Source organism: Cervus canadensis, chromosome 4, assembly GCF_019320065.1.
Source record: "Cervus canadensis isolate Bull #8, Minnesota chromosome 4, ASM1932006v1, whole genome shotgun sequence".
Taxonomy (NCBI): Eukaryota; Metazoa; Chordata; class Mammalia; order Artiodactyla; family Cervidae; genus Cervus; species Cervus canadensis.
Window position 1 is genome coordinate 20,121,404 of NC_057389.1, and position 27,451 is coordinate 20,148,854.

The 27,451-nt window shown below is 37.5% G+C and overlaps 1 protein-coding gene across 5 annotated transcripts in view; it reads right to left on the reverse strand.

Moving 5' to 3' along the window:
* Positions 1 to 27,451, reverse strand: part of POLR3G (RNA polymerase III subunit G) — a 47,058-nt gene that overhangs the window by 9,320 nt on the left and 10,287 nt on the right. For 2 of the 5 annotated variants that reach the window (XM_043464679.1, XM_043464678.1), the window contains exons 2-6: positions 22,993 to 23,114; positions 20,777 to 20,906; positions 13,793 to 13,849; positions 10,720 to 10,770; positions 2,022 to 2,104 (exon numbers count right to left, since the gene is read on the reverse strand). In XM_043464679.1, coding sequence (XP_043320614.1) covers positions 2,022 to 2,104; positions 10,720 to 10,770; positions 13,793 to 13,849; positions 20,777 to 20,906; positions 22,993 to 23,109 — 438 coding nt within the window. In that variant the 5' untranslated portion in view covers positions 23,110 to 23,114. The remainder of the gene's footprint in view (positions 1 to 2,021; positions 2,105 to 10,719; positions 10,771 to 13,792; positions 13,850 to 20,776; positions 20,907 to 22,992; positions 23,115 to 27,451) is intronic. The other 3 variants (XM_043464680.1, XM_043464682.1, XM_043464681.1) reach the window with 3 other exon arrangements.

The window sequence follows — 27,451 nt, forward strand, 5'->3', positions numbered from 1 at the left end:
GGAGAAGGAAATGGCAACCCACTCCAGCATTCTTGCCTGGAGAGTCCCAGGGACGGGGGAGCCTGGTGGGCTGCTGTCTATGGGGTCGCACAGAGTCGGACACGACTGAAGCGACTCAGCAGCAGCAGCTTACCTTCTTCCTTAGACACTGAGGTTTTTAAGTCAGAGATTGTTCCTAAGTGCCTTCCATCAGCTGTGCTCATCCTACACCTTGCAGGGAGTAGAAACTTAAAGCAATGTTCACTGATTAAAGGGTGAATGAAAGATTTTTCCATAAAAGAGAAATGAGGGGGAAAAAAAAAAAGTTTCTGTTACCATGTAACTATGCTAACTTGGTCAGGCAAGTTTTAAAGCCTTGACTTCCTCATCGGTAAATAAGGAATACTAATACCTATTCTATTTGTTGTTGTTAAGTCTTAAGGACATAACAGATGTAAATCGCTCAAAGAACCCGCTATATAAAAAGTTCTCAAAAAGCAATAGCTGCTATCATAATTATATCATCATCATGATCATCACTATAACCATCAAGGCAAGGTAATCCATGCATTGACAGTGGGAATAAGGGAATAAACTGGTATAACCTCTGTGGAGAATGATCTGCCATTATTTATGCATACTATCTATATTTTCTATATTATACAGTACATATAATAATTAACCTAGCAAATCTACTTCTAGAAATCTACCTTACATAAGTGAAATCACATACTTAACATGGATTCACTGTTCCACTGTTTATATATATATATATATATTTTTTTTTTAATTAAAAAAAATTTTTTTGGCCATGCCATATGGCATGTGGGATTTTAGTTTCCCAACCAGGGATCAAATGCATGTGCCTTCTGCAGTGAAAGCTCAGAGTCTTAACCACTGGACTGCCAGGGAAGTCCTAGCATTACTTCTAATAGTGAAACACTAAATGAAACACGTGTGTGTGCTAAGTCGCTTCAGTCCTGTACGACTCTTTGCAACTCAATGGACTGGAGCCCGCCAGGCTCCTCTGTCCACGGGATTCTCCAGGCAAGGATACTGGAGTGGGTTGCCATTCCCTTCTCCAGGGGATCTTTCTGACCCAGGGATTGAATCTGCATCTCTTTACGTCTCCTGTATTGGCAGGCAGGTTCTTTACCATTAGTGCCACCTGGAAGCCCTCTGGTATTTCACAGAGCTTCCTATCCTCTGAGAAATACTTTTTAATGAACAATCACAGCTAGGACAGCCATGTATGTAATGTCCATCAACAGGTTACTGATTAAATTTATTATGGTTCATTCTTATAGTGTAGCCAAAGGAAAAAAGAAAGAAAGAAAAGAATGATGGAACTCTTTTGTAGACTGATACAGAAGCCAACATATTTTAAGCAATAAGATAAAAAAGCAAAACAGGGCAATATGTTACTTTTTGTTATTAAAAAGAAAAAATAGTATTTTCTATGTATAAAATGTTTCTGGAAGGATATATAAGAAACTGGTAACATTGGTTGTCTCTAATAGGGGACTTGGATGGATGGCTAGGGGCAGGGATTGGAGGGCATATTTCCAGTTTATTAATTTTTAAAATTTTACATCTTTTTATTTTTCAAATATTTTTTAAAAGGCAATAAAAATAAGTGCCATAAGAAAGGATTTTCCCTCAATAGAATCTTTTAGACCTAAGACAGAATAAAAGCATTAAAAATACACATACACCAATGAGAGAAAAAATGAGAGGTTTTTGGAGATATACATTTGTTTCCTTCCCATGCATAATTCAAGAGGAAAAGAGGAATAGAGTGGAAAAGAGGTAGATGATAGAAGGTGAGGCAAGCTGACAGGTGGGTAGTAGAGAGAATAGGATGAAGCCCTTATAGCTCCTAGCCAACATTGTTCAAACATTGCTAGCCACCCTATATGCTGGGCTTGACTCTGCCAAATTCACAAGTCATTTAAAAGAGACAGAAGGTGGAAAGGCTGCAGAAGACAAAAAGAGGTATGACATTTTCTCAGTCTGTTCTTATAGTGAGAAGAACACCTTACCTCAATTTTTTTCAATACATCCGCAGGATTTGTGAGTGAAGGGCCTTTGCCTGTATCCGTTGCCTTTTTGGATCTGGGGCCTGCTGAAGGAAAACCACTGGTAACACATTTTCGTATAACAGCAATTGTGTATTAAATGTCTTCACCTTTTAATATGCCATCTAGCAGGGTGGTATGCCACACGGGACACATAATTTGCAGGCTGAATTAACTTAAAAGAATGAACAAAATAAACCAGCACACATCAGCAATTTTCCATGATAAGGAGCAAACGATAATCACTTAATAGGATATTTTCTAAGACTGCAACTGTTACTGAAATCGCAAGCCCATGTGCTTGATGCACAGTGAAGCCCATCAATACTAAACATCAGAGTTTGGAACACAGAAAGGTTTATTACAGATTCGTACAAGGAGATGGGTGGCTCATACCCTAGGAACCCCAAAGCTACTGAAAGCTTTCAGCAAGTCCTTTTAAAAGCAAAAGGTGAGGGATGGGTGTGGTTAGTAGTTGCAGACTTCTTAAGTCGGGTCATGACCAGGTAATGATGTTCCTGAAAATCTCTACCAGATGAATGTTATTCTCTCTCCTGACAAGAAAGGGCAAAGTCCCAAGGCACAACGTTCACCCTCCAAGGTCCCAGTCCCGGCTAAGAGGAGGCAAATCTCAGGTGGTGGCTCCTTCGGGGCCAGGTTCCCACATTCTGCCCAGCTGTCACCCCTGAGGGAGTTAGGCGCCCAACTCAACTGGCCCTCAGTCTCCTCAGGGCCCCCAAAAGCGGGGACCAGGTCTCAGGGACTGTGACCCAGACAGACGGCCTCTGCTGTTAGATGGCAGAGACAGGTGTGGGGGAAAGGTTCACCGAAGGCCTGAACCAGGGCTAGTGGAGGGCTTTAGTGAGGGCTCTGGAGCCCAGCAGGACATAGTCCCCAGTCTGTTCCCCGGGCCCTCCTGCTCACCCGCTGGCCCAAGACTGGGTCAGCTGAAGGGCCTCCAGGAGAAGGCCTAAATCTGCCTCTGACCTCACTCTCCACATGATGACCCCCACACCACCAATCCTTGACTGAATCACTTCCCCAGTGGTCCCTCATTGACAGCTGGCTGCTTGGGGACAGGGCCCACTGAGGCAACGAGCAACAGCTGAGCAAAACCTGTTGCTTGGTAACAGCGTGCAGCGTAATGACACACAGCAATAGCTACCTGCTAAAGGCTATGTTCATCTTGGTCTGTTATACAACCAGATATTTTACTAAAAATTTGAACTGGCAATTTATGAAATCAGGGTAAAAACTGCAACAATGGTAGAAGCAGAATATATTTAGAAGAGGTGGCAAGAATACACAGAAGAACTACACAAAAAAGATCTTCATGACCCGGATAACCATGATGGTGTGATCACTGACCTAGAGCCAGACATCCTAGAGTGTGACGTCAAGTGGGCCTTAGGAAGCTTCGCTATGAATAAAGCTAGTGGAGGTGATGGAATTTCAGTTGAGCTATTCCAAATCCTAAAAGATGATGCTGTGAAAGTGCTGCACTCAGTATGTCAGCAAATATGGAAAACTCAGCAGGACTGGAAAAAGTCAGTTTTCATTCCAATCCCAAAGAAGGGCAATGCCAAAGAATGTTCAAAATACAGCACAGCTGCACTTATTTCACATGCTAGCAAGATAATGCTCAAAGTTCTCCAAGGTAGGTTTCAACAGTAGAACTTCCAGATGTACAAGTTGGATTTAGAAAAGGCAGAAGAACCAGAGATCAAATTTCCAACATCTGTTGGATCACAGAAAAACCAAGAGAATTCCAAAAAAACCTGTGCTTCTGCCTCATTGTCTACACTAAAGCCTTTGACTATGTGGATCACAACAAACTGTGCAAAATTCTTAAAGAGATGGGGATACCAGACCACCTGACCTGCCTCCTGAGAAATCTGTATTTAGGCCAAGAAGCAACAGTTACAACCAGACTTGGAACAATGGACTGTTTCAAAATTGGGAAAGGAGCACGTCAAGGCTGTATACTGTCACCTGACTTATTTAACTTATATGCAGAGTGAAAGTGAAAGTTGCTCAGTCGTGTCCGACTTTGTGACCTCATGGGCTGCAGTCCATGGAATTCTCCAGGCCAGAATACTGGAGTGGGTAGCCTTTCCCTTCTCCAGGGGATCTTCCCAACCCAGGGATCGAACGCAGGTCTCCCACATTGCAAGAGGATTCTTTACCAGCTGAGACACAAGGGAAGTCCTTACATCATGAGAAATGCCGGGCTGGATGAAGCACAAGTTGGAATCAGGACTGTGGGGAGAAATATCAATAAGCTCAGATATGCAGATGACACCACCCTTACGGCACAAAGTGAAGAAAAAACTAAAGAGCCTCTTGATGAAAGTGAAAGAGGAGAGTGAAAAAGCTGGCTTAAAATTCAACATTCAAAAAAAGAAGATCATGGCATCCGGTCCCATCACTTCATGGCAAACAGATGGGGAAACAATAGAAACAATGACAGACTTTATTTACTTGGGCTCCAAAATCACTGCGGAAAGTGACTGCAGTCACAAAATTAAGACACTTGCTCCTTTGAAGAGAAGTTATGACAAACCTAAACAGCGCATTGAAAAAAGAGACATTACTTTGCTGACAAAGGTCCATATAGTCAAAGCTATGGTTTTTTCCAGCAGTCATGTATGGATGTGAGATGTGGACCATAAAAAAGGCTGAGCTGAAGAATTGATGCTTTTGAACTGTGTTGTTGGCAAAGACTCTTGAGAGTCCCTTGGACTGCAAGGAGATCCCACCAGTCCATCCTAAAGGAGATCAGTCCTGGGTGTTCATAGGAAGGACTGATGCTGAAGCTGAAACTCCAGTACTTTGGCCACCTGATGCAAAGAGCCAACTCACTGAAAAAAACCCTGATGCTGGGAAAGATTGAAGGCCAGAGGAGAAGGGTGATACAGAGGATGAGATGGTTGGATGGCATCACCAATGCAACGGACATGAGTGAGCAAACTCAGGGAGATGGTGAAGGACAGCAAGCCTGGTGTGCTGCAGTCCATGGAGTCACAAAGAGTTGGACACGACTGAGCGACTGAAAAACAACAAAATCAAGTACACTTTAATTAAAAAACAAACAAGTGCAGAATAAACACACATTTGCCAGTGGTTGAAGAGATGAGAAAGAGGTTCTATTCAGGGCAACACAGCATTATCTTTGAAATGAAGAATAAAATATATAAATGGAACATACCAATCACATGAATCTGAAAACACAAAGCAATAATAAATAATATGTTTTAATGGCTTTGTGTGTGTGTTAATCACTCAGTCGTGTCCAACTCTTTGTGACCCCATGGACTGTGGCCTGCCAGGCTCCTCTGTCCATGGAATTCTCCAGGTAAGAATACTGGAGTGGGTTGCCATTCCCTTCTCCATGGGATCTTCCCGACTGAGGGACAGAACCCAGGTCACCTGCATTGCAGGTAGGTGCTTTACTGTCTGAGCTACTAGGGAAGCCCTTTAATAGCTTTGGGATACATAATTTTTAAGCTGTATCAAATATATTGCATTTTGAGGGTATTGTGAAACTGCAGGGTATAGAGAATTGTTTCACATATAGATCTTGCTAGTCAGTTACCAAAACTGACATGTTACAAAAATTATGATGTTATGTTACAAAATTGATAATGTTACAAAATTGTCCCACTGTGATCACAAAGTATTATTATCCTTTCCCAAAATCAAGCTAAATACTTAGAAATTACTTGGTAACAGGAAAATATGGCTCAAAAAGATGTAATTTTGTTAAAGATTAACATTTAACCTACAGAAAAGAGATTTTTAGATTGTGGTGCATGACCCATAACTGATAGAATTTACAATTTATTGTTTTATACCAAATTGCCCCTTGGGGAATCTCTAAGTTAGAAACTCCTGAATATATATATTAGTGAGGTTTTGCTCAAACAAAAGTTATTAAAAAAAAAAATAGCTAGATTTAATGACGGGTAATTTTCTCTGCTTCCCTTGAGGGCAAAAGCTGTTTAATCTGAATTGTAGCACATAAAATATCATATCATATATGAACAAGCTCTCAACATATATTATTGATGCCAGAAAATACTAGCTAGGAATGTAACTTACATCAAGAAGTCCTTTTGTCTAAGGAACTTTTGTCAAATTATTTAAATTTCATAACACATAAATCTGCTAAATGGATATTATAGAACACAGTCAGGTAAATAAACTTATAAAAATTATTAATCTCTTAGCCAAGAAAGTCACAGCTACATATTCAAGTCCATTCAGCAATTTTTGCTACATTCCATTCTTGTTTTATGTAATGCCAATTCTTTTATTTATAATTGGAAAAGAAGTGTAAAATTACTAAAATCTGTTAAAAGACTGTTTCAACACCAAAATATTTACATTTTTTAAAAAAATCTTTGGCCAATTACATGCATATATTTGAATTTTTTTTTTATTTCTTTCAACACAACACCTGCCAGTAGCTGGCCCTTCAAGAAACAAAGCTTTTCTGTCTTTGGGTCTTTAGGTATTATCTGCTTTCTTGTAAATCAAGGGAGACCGTTTTTAACAAAAGAGAGTATATAAGCTTACCGGGAACAAAACACAAAAATTGTATAATATGCAACAAAAATATGAGAGCAGAATGGAAAAGGAAAGTTTTGCTGCTGTTTCATTTTTCAACAAATGAAAAGCCTGACACGCTGGAAGCTTTTACTAATCTTTAATGCGTCCATGGGCTTCTAAGGATGAGCAGCTGTGGGATGTATTTGAACATGAATTCCTCCAAATCAGATATATTCTTTCCAGCCCTTTAAAGTCTGCTAAAAATTCGTGATCCACTAGGTCATGACCGGTATCCTTCGTGCTGCTGAGTGTGCTTAGTCGTGTCCAACTCTTTGCCCCCATGGATTTAGCCCACCAGGCTCCTCTGTCCGCGGGATTTTCTAGGCAAGATACTGGAAAGGGTTGCCACTTCCTTCTCCAGGGGACCTTCCCAACCCAGGGATCAAACCTGTGTCTCCTGCGTCACCTGCATTGCAGGTAGACTCTTTACTGCTGAGCCACTGAGTAAGTCCATTGATGCAAGTGTTTTTTATTGTGAAAATAATATATTTGCCCAATAAAAGCCAAGGGTATAAAAGAAGGCAGGAAAACTGTATCTCAATATATAATATTCTGTTCTCAATCAAGCTAAATGTTGTAGCTATGAAATGAAACAAAACGAAAATACTTCTGTTTAAAATACATATGTCAAAATTTTTCAAGTTGTATGTTTTGAATATGTGCATTTTATTATATGTCAACTATACCTCAATATAGCTGTTGGGGGAAAGAGATCTCTTTCAAAAGACAAAAGGAGAGGGAATACTTCCTAACTTATTCTATAAGGTCAGAATTACCCTAGTACCAAAATCAGATACATGTTACAAGAAAGAAAACTCTCATGAATAAAGATAGAAAACTCAATAAAATATTCTTAAATCCAATCCAACAGTATATAGAAAGAATTATACATCATAGCCAAGTGGGATTTATCCCAGAGATGTAAGGCTGGTCCAAAATCAATTAATGTAATTCACATTAACAAGCTAAAGAAGAAAAATCACATGATCATATTAATAGATGCAGAAAAACATATGTCAAAAACCAAACAGCCGTTCATGATAAAAACTCTTAGAAATTAGGAACAGAGGAGAAAATTTTCAACTTGGTAAAGAATATCTACGAAAACACCCTATAGTTACATCATGCTTAGTGATGAAAACTAGACATCATTAGTAATAAAAAAACAATTTGACACTCTCCCACTAAGATCAGGAAGAAGGCAAAAAAGTTCCCTCCTCATTGCTGCTTTTCAACATTGTACTTGAAGTCCTAGCTAATACATTAAGATAGGAAAAGGATATAAAAGGTATGTAGATTGGGAAGGAAGAAATAAAACTTTCTTTGTTCATAGACAATATGTAGAAAATCTGAAAGAATGGGCTAAAAAACTCTGGGAACTAATAAACAATTATAGCAGGATTACAGCATACGAGGTTAATACGTAAAATTCAATAGATTTCCTATATATCAACAATGAGCTAGTGGAATTTGAAATGAAAAACATGCTGTTATTTACACTAGTACTTCCCAAAATGAAGTACTTAGGTATAAGTCTAACAAAATATATATATACATGACTTGTATGAGGAAAACTCTAAAACTCTGAATAATGATATCAGAGAAGTAAGCAAATGGAGACATATTCCATATTCATTGGTAGGAAGAGCTAATATCTTCAAGATGTCTCTTCTTCCCAATTACATCTATAAGTTCAATACAACCTCAATCAAACTCCTAGTGAGTTATTCTACAGATATCAGCAAACAGACTCTACTATATATATGGAAGGCAAAAGACTGAGAACAGCCAACACAATACTGAAGAAAAAGAACAAAGTTAGACGATGGTACTACCTGATTTTAAAAACATACTATAAAGTTATTGTAATCAAGACTATGGTTCAGGTGAAATAAATACATTGATCAATGAAACAGAATAGAGAGCCCAGAAAGAGACCCACATAAATACAGAAAAATGTAACTGGACTTCCATGTGCAAAAAAACTAAATTTACACAGACTTTACACCCGTCACAAAAATTAACTCACAATGGATCAGTTCTAAATGTAAAACATAAAATTATGAAACTCTTAAAAGATAGCATAAGAGAAAATTTAGGTGACCTTTAGCTTGGTGATGACTTTTGAGATGCAAAACCAAAGGCATGATCCATGAAAAAAAGAACAGATAACCTGGACTACATTAAAACTCAAAACTTCTGTGTAAAAGACTGTCAAGAGAGTAAGAAGACAAGCTACGGAATGGGAGAAAATGTTTGCAAAAGATATATTTGAAAAAGGACTGTGTGAAATAGAAACAAATATATATTGGTCTCAGCATCTGGTTCCTGGCATAGAACTGCTAAAACCCTTAAAACTTCCTAAGTGATAACAGTATTTTGTTGTTGTTCTAACAAGAATCTACATCCCTTGGAATTTAGTGAAAAATAGGAGTGTCTTTTGGAGTTTCCCTGATGGCTCAGCAGGTAGAAGAATCCACCTGCCAATGCAGGAGACCTGGGTTCGATCCCTGGGTTGGGAAGATCCCCTGGAGAAGGGAATGGCAACCCATTCTAGTAACCTTGCCGGGAAAACCCCATGGACAGAGAGCCACCCATGGGGTTGCAAAGAGTCAGACCAACTGAAGCGACTGCGCACAGGAGTCTCTTGTTCTGAGGAGGTGATTCTCGGGGGGCGGCCGGGCGCTTCAGGATGGGGCCATGACCAGAACCCCTGGAAAAGGGGCAAGGGGCTAGAGACTGAGTTAACGACTGGTCAGGCCTATGTGATGAAGCCCCCATAAAAACCCCCAAGTATGCGGTTCCAGGAGTTTCTGGATTGGTGAACATATTCGTGAACTGGAAGGTGACACATCCCAATTCCACAGACATGCATGGGTGACCTTCCAGACTTGACCTTATGCCTCTTTTCACTTGACTGTGCATCCATCTGGGTCTTTATCATAACCTTTATTATAGTAAACTGGTACATGTAAGTAAACATATCACCACGTTCTGTGAGCTGTACAGGTAAATCAAATCCCACCAGGGAGGGTCATGGGAACCTCCAGTTGGCAGCCAATGCAGAGAGAAGTTGCGGGAAACTTGGGGACACACTATATTTGTGACTGATATCTGTACTGGGGAGGAGTCTCCTGGGACTGAGCCCTTAGTGGGGTCGCTGCTAACTCCAATTAGTGTCAGAACTGAATTAGATGATGACACGTAGTTGGTGTTGCAGAGAATTTTTTGATATGTAGGAAAAAATAACCATCTATCTAGTGTCAGAAGTGCTGTGAATGTGGCAGTGGTATGAGAGGAAAGGAGAAACACACAGCGGGAATGTTTTTCCTACAGATTAGTATCCAAAATACAGAAAGAACTCTTAAAACTCAACAAGAAAAACACATTAACAAAGCCGGTTTCTCCAGCGTCACTCCCATGACCTCATCACAGCAAGCTCGTACTCGTCATTCAATCTGGAGTTCAACTGCATCTCTTCAACAAACCCTTCCCTGACCTCCCAGTGAAGACCGTGTGCTATGCTGAATGTCTTTACTCCATCTGACTGTAAGCTCTGTGAGGGTGAGGATTACTCCTCCTTTGCTCACTGGCTTATCCCTCTTAGCACTGGGCCTGGCAATAGTAGATGCTCAACAGCTTTTTATTTGGTGGAATTATGAAAGAACAGCACAACAAAAACGTTCACTTCGGCATTTTATGTACACCATAAAGTTCTATTCTACCAGTTCCCAAAAGTTACCAGTTCCAAAGGTTGTAGTTAAAAACTTCAAATAAAGCCAGTGTAATCATTTAAAAAATTTCAAATATACAAATGAGAATACCTACATAATTGAAAAGTCTTTCCTAGCACATCAAAATTCTTAATTAAGGGAAAAACAAACAAAAAATCAACAGCAAAAAGCACTAACAAAATAATCAAAATATCAAAAAGACTTTTGGAAAAAGCATTTAGAACATTGAGTGTAACTTTATATTGACAGTTTCATATAGATAGAAGTTAAGCAATAACCTTTTCCTATCTGGATTATTATTACATTAGTTAATGTACCTTTTCTGCATTTTTTCCTTGGCATCAACTCTCTAGGGAGTCTTCTCCAATCTGTGTGTACAAAAGCAGAAATAAAAATGGCTGTTTCCTCTGGGAGTTCCTGGCACTAGGTATATTTAAAGAACGTGACGGTGGCGAGGGAAATAAAATTTAATATCTGTATAGATTTAGCTGGGGATTAAATTATAATAGTGATATATTTTCTCCTCCAAAGAAAAAAATTCATTAAAATACCTTTGAAATAGTTATAAAATTCCTATAATATTCTTTTAAGCTGCATAATATTTATATAATTAATTTCAAGTACAGGAATTTTCATAATGAAAAAACGTAGAAAAATATTTATGGCCATGAGAAGTTATTCATGATACACTGTTAAATTAAAAAAGTTTCTAAAACAATACATATATAGTTCCATTTAAAGAATAAACCTAACATGTAAATGCTTCAACAGATGTATATTTGTGCAGAGAAAGCACTAGGTTGGAAACAAAATATTACAGGAATTCCTTGTGTTGGGATTATAGCTATTTTCCTTAAATGTAATTTATTATTCAATTACTCTGTATGTTGTACATGTCCTGTAGTTGATATGTACTTCTTACGTAATGAAAAAATTTTTTTCAAAGTTAAAATATGTGACCATAATCCTAATATATGCAAAACTAAACAATTTAATAATTATAGGAAAACTTTAAAATTAAAAATAGAAATAGCTATGGAAAAGTAAATTCCTTCCATTTAATGATTTTGCCTGCATTAGCTAAATAATTCCTCTAATTTGTCACTTGTTTTTCTTTTTTAAGCTTAGAAACAATCAGAAAACTGAAACAACATGAAAATAGACTTAAAAAATGCTGCCTGCTAATAAAAAACTCAGTACTGTTTGTAGAAAATACTTATATCTCAAGCTATTTTTCCTGAATTAATAAATTTGCTTTAAATATTAGGTTGGTATAAAAGTAATTGCAGGTTCAGACTGTGAATTTTAAATCATTATAACTAGGCTTAAACACATCTTTATTAAAATAGGAACTATTACAATCAACACATTTTTGCCAATGAGAAATAAGTTTGTTTATTCCTATAGCATAAAAATTCGTGCTTCAGAATTTGAGCAACTCTCGGAAACAATTTTCTGCCTCCAGCTGCTTATGCAAGCATTTTCCCTGCAAAAACTTGTCAAGATGCTTGAAGACGTGGTAGTCAGTGAGAGGTCAGGTGCATATGGCAGATGATGCAAAAAGCCCAATCATTCAACTTCTGAAGCACTGGTTGCACGACGTGCGGTTGGGCACTGCTGGGCAGAAGAACTGGACCCTTTCTGTTGACCAATGCTGGCTGCAGGCACTGCAGTTTTCAGTGCATCTCACTGATTTGCTGAGCTTCTCAGATCTAATGGTTTCGCCGGGATTCAGAAAGCTGGAGTGGATCTGACAGTGGGCATCAGACCACCAAACAGTGACCATGACCTTTTCTTGGTGCAAGTTTGGTTTTGGGAAGTACTTTGGAGCTTCTTCTCAGTCTGACCACTGCACTGGTCATTGCTAGTTGACATGTAAAATCCATACTTCGTTGCACGTCACTCTCCGATGGAGAAATGGTTCACTGTTGTATAGAATAAGATGACACATCAAAATGACAGTTTTTTTGATTTTCGGTCAGCTCATGAGGCACTCACTTATCAAGTCTTTCACCTTTCCAATTCACTTCAAACGCTGAACGACCATTGAAAGGTTGATGTCGAGTTCTTTGGCAACTTCTTGTGTAGATGTAAGAGGATCAGCTCCGATGATGGCTCTCGGCTGGTCACTACACTCCTCATCTTCAAGGCTCTCATCTCCTTTGCAAAACTTTTTGAACCATCACTGCCCTGTAGGTTCATTAGCAGTTCCTGGGCCAAAGGTGTTGTTGATGTTGACAGTTGTCTCCATTGCTTTACGACCCATTTTGAACTCAAATAAAAAATCACTTGAATTTGCTTTTTGTATAACATCATTTCCCTAGTCTAAAATAAATATAAAATAAACAGCAAGTAATTTGTCTTTAGCCAAAAAAAAAGACACATAAAGCAAGAAATGAGCATTAAAATGTAAGTACAACATAACCACATTTATTTAAGAATGTATTCCAATATCAAACAGCAAAGTTCAACAAAGCAAAAAACCACAATTACTTTTGCACCAACCTAATATGTTTGTTTTTATAAACGATCCATAGGTGATCATGACAAAGTACTTACAGAGAATCATTTAGAGACAAATATTTATGTAGTAGAACAAATGAGACACCTAAGAGGAGTGTTTCCAGAGGGACACAACATCATCAACAATTAGCATTGAAAAGAGATGCTGTAACCCAGGAAAGCAACCAATGCTGTAAACGCAACTTAAATTTCTGCATACAGGCAGTTTCTGTAACACAGCATGTCAAAGGGAAGTGAGGTGAAATGAGAAAACCTGGGTTTTACTAGTATATTCCAAGTTGCCTTGACAGGTCACTGCGTTTCTATAGCCACTGTTAATTTTCTACAAAATGAAGTAGATGATATCTCTGCAGCCCCTTACCCTTGCCTCTACCCAAGGCAATTTTATGAATGTTGGGAAAAAAATACTCTCTTAGGTATGTTGAAAGGCATATTAACAACTAAAAAGAGTCTATGCTGGAAAGAAAGGAAGATACACAAGCTTGGCTGAAAATATTCTTAAAACTAGACTTGTTTCCTCCTCAAAAGCTATAAAATCACTCAGGAACACAGAAGTGAGTACTATTAGTATTAAAGATGAAAACTGTGATTGTATCAAATGAAAATGGAAAATCCAATGAGTTTGGCCAGTCCTATTAAAAAAAAAAAAGTATACTAAGAACGTCTACAATATCACTTCAACTATTCCTTGTTACAACATAAAAATCTTTTCATCTTAGTTTTCAAAAGATATATGTTGTTAATTAACTACAGGAAAAGAGCCAGACTCTATTTTCCTATAGTCAAAATAGAAAATAGTCCTAAAAAGACATGGGGTAGGGAGATAGCCTTTGAAGATTATTTTAACATTTTCAGTTTTATAGTTACCTGGTATCCACTCTTCTTTGTACACCTTCATATATCTTTTACTGTATCTTTCAATATCTAGAAAAAGAAAAGATAGAAAAAAAGAATTTTAAAATAATTGGAAAAACCAGGTAATATCTTTTATTTCCAAAACAGGGAGTTTCCTACATTTGTACACAATGTGTTCCTGGACACATACTGAACAGAGTAATACATGTCTAGGGAAGTGGCAGGAAGCACCTGAGAATAAATGGCTGGGGGTGAGTAGAGACCTAAATCCTAATTAAAGTTCTCAGTACCAGATAATCTGAATCATCTCTGAGAATGTTCACAAAAGCCCAAAGGCAAGTCAGGAAGCCACTTACACAAAAAGTCGGGGGTGGGGGGGCGGGGGGAGGGCTATGTATCTTTTTTCTTCTTGTGACACTGGCCTCTAGCTCCCAAGTTTTGAATCTTGTGTAACTGGGAGGTATTAAGTACCTAAGTGAGGATGGAGGGCTGTTTGCTTACCTCTAATAAAGTAAGCAAATATTTAATATACACATCAGTTAGTCTTCTCAGGGAGACACTTTTCACAACCCACTGGGGAAGACAGTGGGGAAAAGGATAGGAGGAGGTGAGGTTGGAGATTCAACCAGTCCATCCTAAAGGAAATCAACCCTGAATATTCACTGGAAGGACTGATGCTGAAGCTGAAGCTCCAATACTTTGGCCACCTGATGCAAACAGCCAACTCACTGGAAAAGACCCTGATGCTGGGAAAGACTGAGGGCAGGAGGAGACAGAGGATGAGATGGTTGGATGGCATGACAATGAGCTACCACTTTATACCCAGTTGGACAGCTAGAACCAATAAACGTTAACAAGGCTGTGGACAAACGGGAACCCTCATACACTGTAGGTGATATAAAATGGTGCAACCACTTTCGAAAATAGTTGGCAGTTCCTCAAAATGTAAAATAAAAACTTGCCATCTGACCCTAGATATACAACAAAAGTGACATGGTACACAAAAACACATACGTGAACGTTTATAGTAGCATTATTCATGAAAACCCCACTGTAGAAGTGACCCAAATGTCCATCAACTGATGAATGAACAAAATGTGGTATATACATATAATGGAATATTATTCAACCATAAAAAGTAATGAAACACTGATAACATGCTTTACTATGTATGACCCAGAGACCATTCTGCTAAATGAAAGACATCAGTCACAAAAGAATACACATTAAGATTCCATTTATATGAAATGTCTAAAACAGACAAAGCAGATTACAGGGTACCAAGGGCTGAGGCAGAGAGGGGACAATAGGGGTTGATTCTAAAGGGTATGGGAGTCTCTTCTCAGGATGATGAACCAATTCTATAAATTAGATGGTACTGTTGCACAATTTTGTGAGTACACTCAAAGGGACTGAACTGTATGCTGTAAAAAGTAAATTTTATATATCTGGATTTTTATCTCAATAAGGCTTCCCTGGTGGCTTAGATGGTAAAGAATCTGCCTGCAAAGTGGGAAACCTGGGTTCAGTCCCTGAATTGGGAAGATCTCCTGGAGAAGGGAATGACAACCCACTCCAGGATATTCCTGCCTGGAGAATCCAACGGACAGAGGAGCCTGGAGGTTATGGGCTACAGTCCATGGGGTCACAAAGAGTCAGACATGACTGAGTGATTAACACTTTCTTTCACTATCTCAATAAAGCTGTTATTTAAAAAGAAAGAAAAGTAATTATTGGGAATTTTAATAAGCATTAAGTAAACTGAAACTTACATTCCACTATTTTCTTGGTTTTGAAGGTATATTTACCCAAAATGAGCAACATCCTTTGAATACAGCTAAGTGTGCATCAACTGTGCATTGTGAGTTTGTCATGTGCAAACCATAAATATAAGTATTTCATATATCCTGATTCTGGATTTCAAATAAATCTTTAATAAATTCTAACATATTACTTCTGGCTTTTCTCGTACCTACACCACCCAAGTGATTCTAGATTACGAATACATTTCTATTAACATGATCTAGCTTATCATTATGTCCAATTCTTCTTGTACTTGCACCATCAAAAAGTAATGCTTTAAAAAACTTTTATGGTTCACACTTCTGTTGAAGAGAGGATGGCCCAGCCATTTTCATTATTAAATATATCATTACCAATTAATATGATCAATCCAATAAATTGTTTCACTTGTACATAATCTATTTCCTTTCAGTCATCTTTGTCTTTGCCTTTGCTTTCAGCAGCTGTCTAGTTAGTTAACAAATATTTGGTACATAAAAACCAACAAAAAAGAAAAAAATATGGTCACATGTCATTTTAGCAAATGGAATTGTCCATGTTCCTACCACAAAATACTATGTGATGAGGTCTGTTTCAAAAATTAACTGTATGAGAACGCCATGTTTCCTTTTCATTCTTTTGAGAGACACTGTTTACTTATTGATTGATAAGTTTGAGAAAATTCATCTAGGATACTGTCATCTGAAGACTCAGTGTGAGACTTTCCTTATACCATCAATTCCACCAGTGAGAGGGTAACAGGCAGGAAGGCCAGGGGTCTCCAAATGGAGGAAATAGGCTGCAAGTGTCAGACATTTTTATCTCTTTTAAAGCAGCAGGAGGAAACAAACTAGGGATATTTTTTTCCTTCTCTATTCAAATTTAAAAGAAGGTTTCTCTTAAAATACTGTGTTGCCATGATACCTGGTTTCACCTGAAACTAACTATTCTCAAACCTTGAGTTAACCAATACATTTCTCTTATGGAAATGTTTGTCTTAAGCTATGTCAATGTACTATGCATTTACCCCAGACTCTGTCTTCAAGTCAGTTCTGCCTAATGACTCAGAACCTACTTGACAAACCAGTATGTTATACTCAGATATTGTTCCCCTAATCTATGTAAATGAAACTATTTGTATGGTAATCTTCCCTTCTACAAGATTCAAGTCAATCCTTTTATGGCCTGGGATGAATCATCTGGTGCCAAGATTATCCCAAAATGCATCTTATGGATGAGGGGCCTGGTGCCATTCTGAGTTTTAAGACATTCCTTTCTTTTCATTACCAGACTGCTAGTGACTATATAACATCCAGCTGAAGACTAGCAGGGGGGTGCTCTTTCTGCCTCCTTCTGATGCCTGTGTCAGAAGCTTTCTCTATCTCTATACTTTAATAAAACTTTATTACACAAAAGCTCTGAGTGATCTAGCCTTGTCTCTGGCCCCGGATTGAATTCGTCTCCTCCGTGGGCCAAGAATCACGGCATCTTATCGTTCAGCAACAACCTTTCACCAGCATTATTAGAATTCAAGGGGCTCCTTTCTATCTCTTTGCATTCCTCTTCTGATTTGTCTAGTAACTGAAACATCCTTCTCTGCCAATTTTCTTCTCTGCAGTTATGGGTAGAAAATGAAAATTTCTGAATTCTAAATTGTATTCTATGAAAGCTAAACAAAACCAAAACAACTATACAGACAGGAGTCTCTCCAGAATTATTCTATATCATCTTAAAAATTAATGTTATACTTTAGCCAACACAATAAAAAAATTAAAGGATGATGTAACAGTGATGAGTTGTTTCAGTACTGCATGATGCTTCTATGAAATTTCATCATTCTTCCATTTTTTATATTTTAGTCTTTTCTAGCATAGTAGAGACTGATAAAAAATGATGAAATAATATCTATGATGATGAAGCAGAAAAATGTTTCAAGATGCAAGAAAAGTAAGATCACTGAAATTCCAAAATGTACTTTAGATTTACAAAAGGGTCCAATGGGCTAATACAGGTAATGCTAAGACAAAATAACTTTTCTTCTCTTTTAAAGCAGGTTCTCTTTGTTCCTTGGAAGATCTCTATGAAAAAATAAGTTATGAATATCAATCATTACATATAGTAAGAAATGCTCCAAAAAAGAAACTAAAAAATTAAAATGAGGTCTCGTGGGCCATGACCATATAGTGAGAGTTAATAAACCAAACAAACTCCATTCATTCAATAAGAGACCTTGTGGTCATAATGTAGGTAGAGGCACGATTTCCATTAAGTTTTGAAGTTCTGAAAACGGCTTACAGAACCATCACCACTGTCACTCCTGTTTCTAGCTCATAGGACCCCAGTGGCCCAGGAACCTGAGCTGGGAACCACTGGACCAGATGTTCTCTATGTACCTTTGGAGCTAAAACTCATTAAAATAATAATATTCATTGATTTTTTTTCTCTTTATTATAAAAATAATACATTTCACTGTAGAGAAAACACCAATCACTTCTATAATTCTACCTCAGAACACTAAAATTAACCCTGGAACACCTAACAACATGAAAAATGTTTATTCTGGGCCCTTGGTTCTTTGTGAAAAATCTCAATGCCCCTGAGCCACCAGGCACTTGATTATCAGCAAGAGATTTCCTACCCTACCTGTTCAAGTCTCCAGAGATTTAGTTCTTTACATTGTTAGTCCATAAGTTGCTCTGTCCTAAAGCACACAGGAAGTCAGTGATGGGGAAAGGGTAGTGAAGATATGGTGATGGAACACTCCCTACCATATGGCTTCCTGTGACAGTTGTGTACTTCTATTCAGTCCAGTCAATTCTTTCCCACTCATGGTTTGTATACATACACACTATTAGTATGTGTATATACACATGCATAATGTGTATCTACAGTATATATTATACTAACCTGTATCCACATATATATGTGTATGTTGTTGTTGTTTAGTCACTAAGTCATGTCCAACTCTTTTGCAATCCATGGACTCTAGACCACCAGGATCCTCTGTCCATGGGATTTGCCAGGCAAATATACTGGAAAGGCTGCCATTTCCTTCTCCAGATCTTCCCAACCCAGGGATGGAAACCAGGTCTTCTTCATTGGCAGGTGGATTCTTTACCATTGAGCCATCAGGAAAGACCATATATGTATATATGTATGTGTATATATATATGTACACATATGTGTATATGTATATATGTACATATGTATGTATGTATATATATACATATGTATGTATGTATACATACCATATATGTATATACTGTATTAACCACAGTTTTTTTTTTTTTAATAAAACATTACATCAGGAAAGAGAGGTAAACATGAGTATATTTGAAGAGAATATACTTGGATCAATTTGGAAAATTCTATGCAAGAGTTTTCTTCTGAAACAGTAGCAAATGATTCCTTATATTTTTAAATACTTCATTAAGCAGTTATAAAAGGTAAAGAGCCTTTTGACCCATGTATAAGACAGCTACTTCCAGAAATCAGAAACAAAATTATGTTCCTGGTCTAAATGACTCAAATAAATGTCTTCACGGTATGATGTGCTTTTAAATTAGATGTGTACTTTACTAACAGTTACATTTGGTTAAGTATGTATGTCCCATAGTCTAGAGACTAATTTTAAAAAGGCTAAAGTATACCCTACACTATTATTTTTTCAATAAAAATGGATATTTATTAGTTCACTTAATCTTACTTATTTAAATCTTTAAAATGAGCTTTAATTTCATTTTTAAACTCAGATAAAAGCAAGTGACATAATCATGAAAGTAAAAAAATTCAGTACTTCTGAGGTAACTTCAAGCAGCTTTCTTTTGAAAAATTAAATAAACCTGTCTAAAATGCTTCTTACAATTATAAGCACATGTGGTCTTACTATATAAGACTTCCTTTTTGATTCTTATCCAATTCTAAGTCTTTTAGAAAGAGGGAAAGGGTATGCATTTTTAATACTAATGGAATGAGATGACACTAAAGGAATTTCTCATGTTTTAATGATGTTGTTTTGAGAACTCAAGGATGATATCGATCTCTCTAATTTCAACATTCAAGGGCAGAAACTAAAAATCAATATAGTTCTACTGTGCTAAATAACTACTCAGGAATGTGTTCCCTTCGTCTGAAACCACTTCACTTTCAGTCTGAGACTGTCAAGCCTTCTTCAACTACAATTTCTCCTCTCTGTCCTTGGCATAATGAATGAAGACATCTTTTACATTTTATATTTGATATAAATGGTGAGTCAAAATATAGTCAAGGCTTTCAAAAATTTTAACCAAAATATTAAATAAACAGAGACCTGCTTCAAAGATTTATGTATAAGGATAAAAATCACAGCATTATACATATGAGCAAAAAAACTAAAAACAATCTTAAATCTAACAGCAGGGAACTAGTTACAATGAATAACATTATAGCCACACAATGGACTACCATGCAGTCATCAAAAATCATATATTCTAAGAATAAGTGAATAAAACAGGTAACTAATAAGGACCTATTGTATAGCATAGGGAACTTTACTCAGTATTCTGTAATGACCCATACGGGGACAGAGTCTAAAACACAGTGGATATAAGTATAACTGATTCATTTCCTGTAGAGCAGAACCTAACACAACATTGTACACCAACTATACTCCAGTACAGATTAATTAAAAAAAAAAGAATATGTGCCAATGCTAATACTATGCTATTGAGGAAAAAAGGAAGATACAAAGTAACATGAATCCAATTTTGTAAAAGGATATACACATAGAAGAAGAATTTGGAATATATAATATCAGTAGTTCTCTAGACAGAAGGAATAAAGGTGATTTTTTTTTTTGCCACTCTGCACAGCATGTGGGATCTTAGTTCCCTGACCAGGCGTCAAACCCACGCCTCCTGCATGGGACTGCATTGGAAGCGCTGAGCCTTAACCACTGGACCACCAGGGAAGTTCCAGGGTGATTTTCACTTTCTTAATATTTCTGTTTTCATAAATTTCACTGAACATATAACACTTTTATTTTGAAAGGTAATCTTAAAAGTATCAAAAAGTTTAAAATATAATTTCCGCTAAGTCAACGCAAATATGCTTTTTCAAGGTAGTTGATAATTTCTGACTACATCAAATCAATCAGCATTAAAGATCATATATCTTACGGTGAAACACTATTTTATCTGTAGACAGTGAATCACATAATCGGAGTCCAATACGCACCTTGTTTTTCTTCAGGTGTTTCTACAAAATAAGGCATTCTCTTCACAGTTTCTCTTAACTCTTGTTTCAAGGCAAGCACATAATCTTCACTCTCTCCTGTTTTTAGTGGCACTGGCTTGTAGTCTGTATCCTGTTTACATTAAGAGGCAATTTTTTTCAAAATAAATGAAACATTTTAATATCCCTTTTGTCTATGTTCTGAAAAAATGTCAGTTTTACTGAAAAACCACATTTTATAGGCATTAAGTTTTACCACCAACTTAAAATATTTTGAGCTTTTATTATCAATTAAACCTTTCCACCCATCTCCTATTTTGCTCTTACTTTATACGTAGAAAAGATACTTAATTTTCCTACTTGCCTAATTTTTCTACTGATCACACCAACAGTCATTTGCTATATAGTCTGATGACTGTGATTCCGTATTTTAAAAATCAAAGCACCCAGATAAAAGCAGCTGCTTTAGTCTCCTACTATGGTGGTTTCCTGTTAGCCATGGTGGTATTAGTAGGAGCAGTAGCATTAAAAAAAAGTAGTAGCAGCTACTATTTAACAAGTGGTTACTACAACCTGGATGTACTCAATATTAAGAACTCATGAATTCATCTAAAGTATCAATAATTCCTCTTTTATAGTGAGGAAGCTGAGACGTGAATAATCTGTAAGTCTATATAACACAAAAGTGGCAAAGCAGAAATTTGAACCTATTATTTTCAATTGTTAAGAATTACATGTATACACACATATGTATTATGAATGCATATATATTTATAATACAACAGGAGATATCATGATGAACTAGTCAAACTTTCTGCCTGTGTGGAACTTATACTCTAGGGGAGAAAAATAAGTAAACAAATGAGGTAATACACAATTTCAGATAGTGGTAAGTGACAGAAGGACTAAAGCCAGGAAGAGGAAAGAGTGACCGACAGAGTCCATGGAGATTGCAAATGGCTGGTCTATCCAGTAAGCATGCATGATCTCTTGGGTGAGTTATCTTTGAGCAGAAATCTGGATAAGAATATGAAGCCATCCATACAAAGAAATGGGGAGACCAATGGCTCTAGCAGGGAAACTAACAGGGGAAAATGCCTAAGGGAAAAAGGAGACCACCACGGCTAAGGAATGAAGACAGTGGTGGGAAAACGGTCAGAGAGACAGAAGAAAGCCAGATCAGACAGAGCCTTTTAGCCAGGAATAAATTTTATTCCCTGTAGAAAACAATAGTATGTACTAATATTCCCAAGCTTTAGAAGTAATCTCACACATGAAGAAGAGCTGTTTTAAAAGGAAATCAATATAAAGTGACACTATGTCTATACCTGAGACATTTACCTTTGTTTTTAGGCTGCACTGAATATCAGAAAGGCAAAATATCAAGGGTAAAAAAGTAGACACTCCCCATGTGAGATGTTCTAGATCCCAAGAACATCTGTTCAGCATCCTCTACTTATATAAATCTTTCAACAAAGGACGTTTCCTTTTGAAAGAGGGAAAAGATTCCTGGAAGGAGTATTTGGTTATTTATGACTTTTTCATATTTTGTACCACAGCACATGTGCATCTGGAAATGTAAGCTTAAGTTTTAAACTAAATATAAAGTCAAGCATTTGATTAAAAATTATATCAATTAAGTTTACAGCATAATTAAATTTAAAAGCAATACTAAATGTAGTAGAAATGCTTATATTTTGAAAAACAGTAACAAAATTAAAATTTACTTTAATAAAATAAGGAAAAAAGCAAAAAAAAAAAAAAAAAAAAAAAAAAAAAAGGCCAAGTGGTATACTAGGGAGCAGAATTAAATTCTATAGATAAAAGATGAGAATAAAGTCATTACAAAATGGGATGTGAGGACAACTATAAAATCTAACTTTACTTTTAAAAATATTATTTTAATATTGAAATATATCAATAACAGCATTATAAGACACAAGAATTAAAAGAAAAATTCTTGGTCACAAAATACTGAATTTATTCAGGGAAAAAATATATATAGTTTTTTGCATTTTAAGAAAGCAATCTGAAAATTAGAAATGTTTCAGAAAAAAACAGTGGAAATATTTAAATTAAAGGTAAGTGACCATCTCTTTTACTTTCTTACAGTTTAGGATATCATAATGATATCATATATTCAAGTCTTACACAGTATTTAAATTCTCTCTGAAACATGAGACGCACCCTGTGAGAATTCTGCTGTTAAATGTACTTACAGGAAATAGTGGGGGTGGTTTCAATACAACATCAGGTAACTTTTCACCTCTGCTAAATCCAACAGCTTCAATGTTAAATGTATAAGCAGCACGTCCTCTTCCTTTATTCCCAGCCATTGGAACTAGTTATACCAGAAAAAGCAGACAAATTAAGACACTATTAATGTTTAGGTTTCATGGAATTGCAAGAAAAATGAAAGCAAAATATACTCCACCCCTTAAGTAGCATGGCTCATTTAAAACACTTCTGGAAAGCAAAAGTTGTAAAGAAACAAATACGGGATAAACTGATTTCTAAACATGTCCTTAGTAAAGTAATGCTCAAAATTCTCCAAGCCAGGCTTCAGCAATACATGAACCATGAAATTCCAGATGTTCAAGCTGGTTTTAGAAAAAGCAGAGGAACCAGAGATCAAATTACCAACATCCGCTGGATCATCGAAAAAGAAAGAAAGTTCCAGAAAAATATCTATGTCTGCTTTATTGACTATGCCAAAGACCTTGGCAGTGTGGATCACAATAAACTGTGGAAAATTCTGAAAGAGATGGGAATACCAGACCACCTGACCTGCCTCTTGAGAAACCTGCATGCAGGTCAGGAAGCAACAGTTAGAACTGGACATGGAACAACAGACTGGTTCCAAATAGGAAAAGGAGTACATCAAGGCTGTATATTGTCACCCTGCTTATTTAACTTAATGCAGAGTACATCATGAGAAACGCTGGGCTGGAAGAAGCACAAGCTGGAATCAAGATTGCCGGGAGAAATATCAATAACCTCAGATGTGCAGATGACAACCACCCTTATGGCAGAAAGTGAAGAGGAACTAAAAAGCCTCCTGATGAAGGTGAAAGAGGAGAGTGAAAAAGTTGGCTTAAAGCCCAACATTCAGAAGACTAAGATCATGGCATCTGGTCCCATCACTTCATGGGAAATAGATGGGGAAACAGTGGAAACAGTGTCAGACTTTATTTTTGGGGGCTCCAAAATCACTGTGGATGGTGACTGCAGCCATGAAATTAAAAGACGCTTACTCCTTGGAAGGAAAGTTATGACCAACCTAGATAGCATATTAAAAAGCAGAGACACTACTTTGCCAACAAACGTCTGTCTGGTCAAGGCTATGGGTTTTCCAGTGGTCATGTATGGATGTGAGAGTTGTACTGTGAAGAAAGCTGAGAGCCGAAGAATTGATGCTTCTGAACTGTGGTGTTGGAGAAGACTCTTGAGAGTCCCTTGGACTGCAAGGAGATCCAACCAGTCCATCCTAAAGGAGATCAGTCCTGGGTGTTCACTGGAAGGACTGATGCTGAAGCTGAAACTCCAATACTTTGGCCACCTGATGTGAAGAGCTGACTCATTGGAAAAGACCCTGATGCTGGGAGGGATTGGGGTCAAGAGGAGAAGGTGACGACAGAGGATGAGATGGCTGGATGGCATCACTGACTCGATGGACATGAGTTTGGGTGGACTCCGGGAGTTGGTGATGGACAGGGAGGCCTGGCGTGCTGCAATTCATGGGGTCACAAAGAGTCAGACATGACTGAGCAACTGAACTGAACTGAATTGAAACATGTCCTACTTAGTCATGCTTGGAAGGTATGGTGATGATGGTCTCAACGACCTCACACAGACTCTGGCTGGAGGGCTGACGCTGGGGTTTCTTTGCAATGCTGCCCCAACCCCTGTGCGGTCAGCTGGTGCAGTTCTCCCCAACACTCTGTGGTTCTGCAGTGGGATCTCAGATATGCATTAAAAATGTGGACCAGTAGGGGCTGTGCTGACGAACGGGGATACCTTGTTTTCCAAATCAGCTCCAAGTCTATCAGCAGTCATACATACTTTAAATGTTTAAATGATTTGTTTATCCCAAAATCTGAGTGTCAGAAAGAATCCTTGAGATCTAGTCCAAAGTCCTCCTTTTAGAAACGGGAATGGACTCATAAGACTTTGAACAGGTCTGTCCAAGCAGAAAAAATTGTTAAAGATAAATCTGTACTCTGTAACTTTAGGGATAAAGTTACCATTATTAGAGAACAATATCATTCTTAAGTTGTACTGAATTTCTGAGTCATCTGAAACATGATTATTCTATATAGTTGATGCTTGAACAACATGGGGTTAGGGGCACTGACCACCCCATGCAGTCAAAAATCCGTGTATAATTTTACAGTCAACCCTCTGAATCCATGGTTTTCTATTCTCAAATTCAACTAACCTCAGTTTGTGTAGTGTTAGTTTTCCACTAGAAAAAAAATCCACATATTAAGAGGATCCACGTAATTCAAACTGTGTTGTTCAGAGTCAACTGTAGTGTGAAAACAGGATTCCTACACTAGGGCCCTTTCACTATAACTCATTGGACTGTAGTGAAGATTATAATGCACATTCTTTAAATCTTTCTCCCAATGATGATACCGAGTATCATTCAACTCTCTAAGTCCAAGAAAGCAAGAATAGGTCCTCCATACCACTGTAACAGTCACCTCCCTTTTTTCCCTAACCATTTATGCGTTGAGGAAACCAGGTCACTATCCGCTACATGCTTCTTCAACTTCAACCCTAAGGCATGTGCAGATTACTCAGAAATCTTGTCAAAAAGCAGAATATGAACCAGCTGGCCAAGGATGAGGCCTGAGGATCAGCATTTCTAACAAGCTCTCTGAAGACAGCAGTGTTACTGGTTTGCAGACCACACTTTGAGAGTAGGAGGGGTGGACAATTTTACATACTGTGGATTTCAATGATTGCATACACGAGACGTGGTTTAACACATTCCTCTACTCCCTGTATTTTCTATAAACAGATGGACTAGAGGCTTATTCAAATTTGGGTTTGATTTTTTACAAAAATACTCAAAAGAGATGTTGTCTTTCCTACTGCATCAAAAGAGATGCTGTTTTTCCTACTGCATCACATGATGCATATAAGTCTCTTTCAGGAATGTTCTCTGGTCATTGGGGTCATGTCCTGTCAGTCTGTTTTTGTCCAGTATAAAATTGAAAAAAAAAAGTCCAAAGATAAGTGGACCCATGTAATTTAAATTTGTGTTGTTTGGAGTCAACTGTAATGTGAAATCAGCTTTCACTTAATGATTTTTAAAAATGCAAGTATTGATGATCATATCCTAGATACACAAGTTCACTACAGATTATAATGTGGTGATAAATAAATTTTATCATTTCTTTCTTAACTAGAATCCCACCAGTAATCAATTCCCCTCATCTACTAGTTACTGTGAAATACAACTTATATAGAAAAGATACTTATTTTAATATCTGGTTGTCCACACTAAGAGAGGGAAAATATACAAATGGCCTTGTTTCAATTGCTGAGTCACTAAAACATACGCTGAGCCTGTAGAAAGCAGGTCTCCCAAATATGAAAATTGCTGAGCACTGGAAAGACTGATGCTGAATCTGAAACTCCAATACTTTGGCCACCGGATGCGAAACGCCAACTCATTGGAAAAGACCTGATGCTGGGAAAGATCGAAGGCAGGAGGAGAAGGGGTCCACAGAGGATGATACAGTTGGATGGCAAGAGTGTACTAGAGTCTGAGCAAACTCCAGGAGATGGTGAAGGACAGGGAAGCCTGGCAAGCTGCAGTCCATATTGCAAAGAGCTGGACGTGACTGAGTAACTGAACAAGAACTCACACCTTCACTCTGAGGAAAACCCACCTAAAAAGAGAGTATATCAGCTGTCATTACTTGATGGAGTATCTCCTGAGAACTATCAAATTCTGCTGACTCTAAAGTTTCATATTTATTAAGAAACCTTTGGGTGTATAAACTTGATTATCATTAGTGAATGTACTGCCCTTGGCAGAAAAATCAATCCTAACTCTTGAGACACCCTTAATAATTACATGGCATTCTGGCCTAGAAATCCATTTCTTTCTAGTTTGGTTATCATGAGTCAGTTCTCATATCTGGAGAAGTTGCTGAATTCATTCTCTTCTCCTGCAGAACTGGGAGGCAATGGCTGGACTCTGGTAACAGTCTCTTGGCAAAACAGACTCACAAGTTATGGCCTAAGCTTCACTGTTTGAATCCCTTGAAATCCCTTAAGTTGATTAAGCCATTTCTGTGGTCTTTTTTCATCCTGCTAAACTGCTTGAATGAAGAGTTTTTTATTTTTTTTTTAATCAGCTTTCCCCATTTTCTCATTATCAAAATCATCCTCTACTTCATGTGGGCCAGTTTCATTCAGCTAACATTGAGCATTCCAGGCATTCAGTGAGCACTCAGCAAAACCAAGTCTCCGCCTTCACAGCTTATGTTTCGGTGGATGGACAGCCATGAGTATGTAACGTAATGTTATGTGCTCCTGTAGTGGGCTGAATTATGTCCTCCCCCAGCCCCCGTACCTGTGAATATGACCTTCCTTGTTTGTAAATAAAGTCTTTTGAGATGTAATCAAATTAACATGAGGTCATAGGAGGCTGGGCTTCCC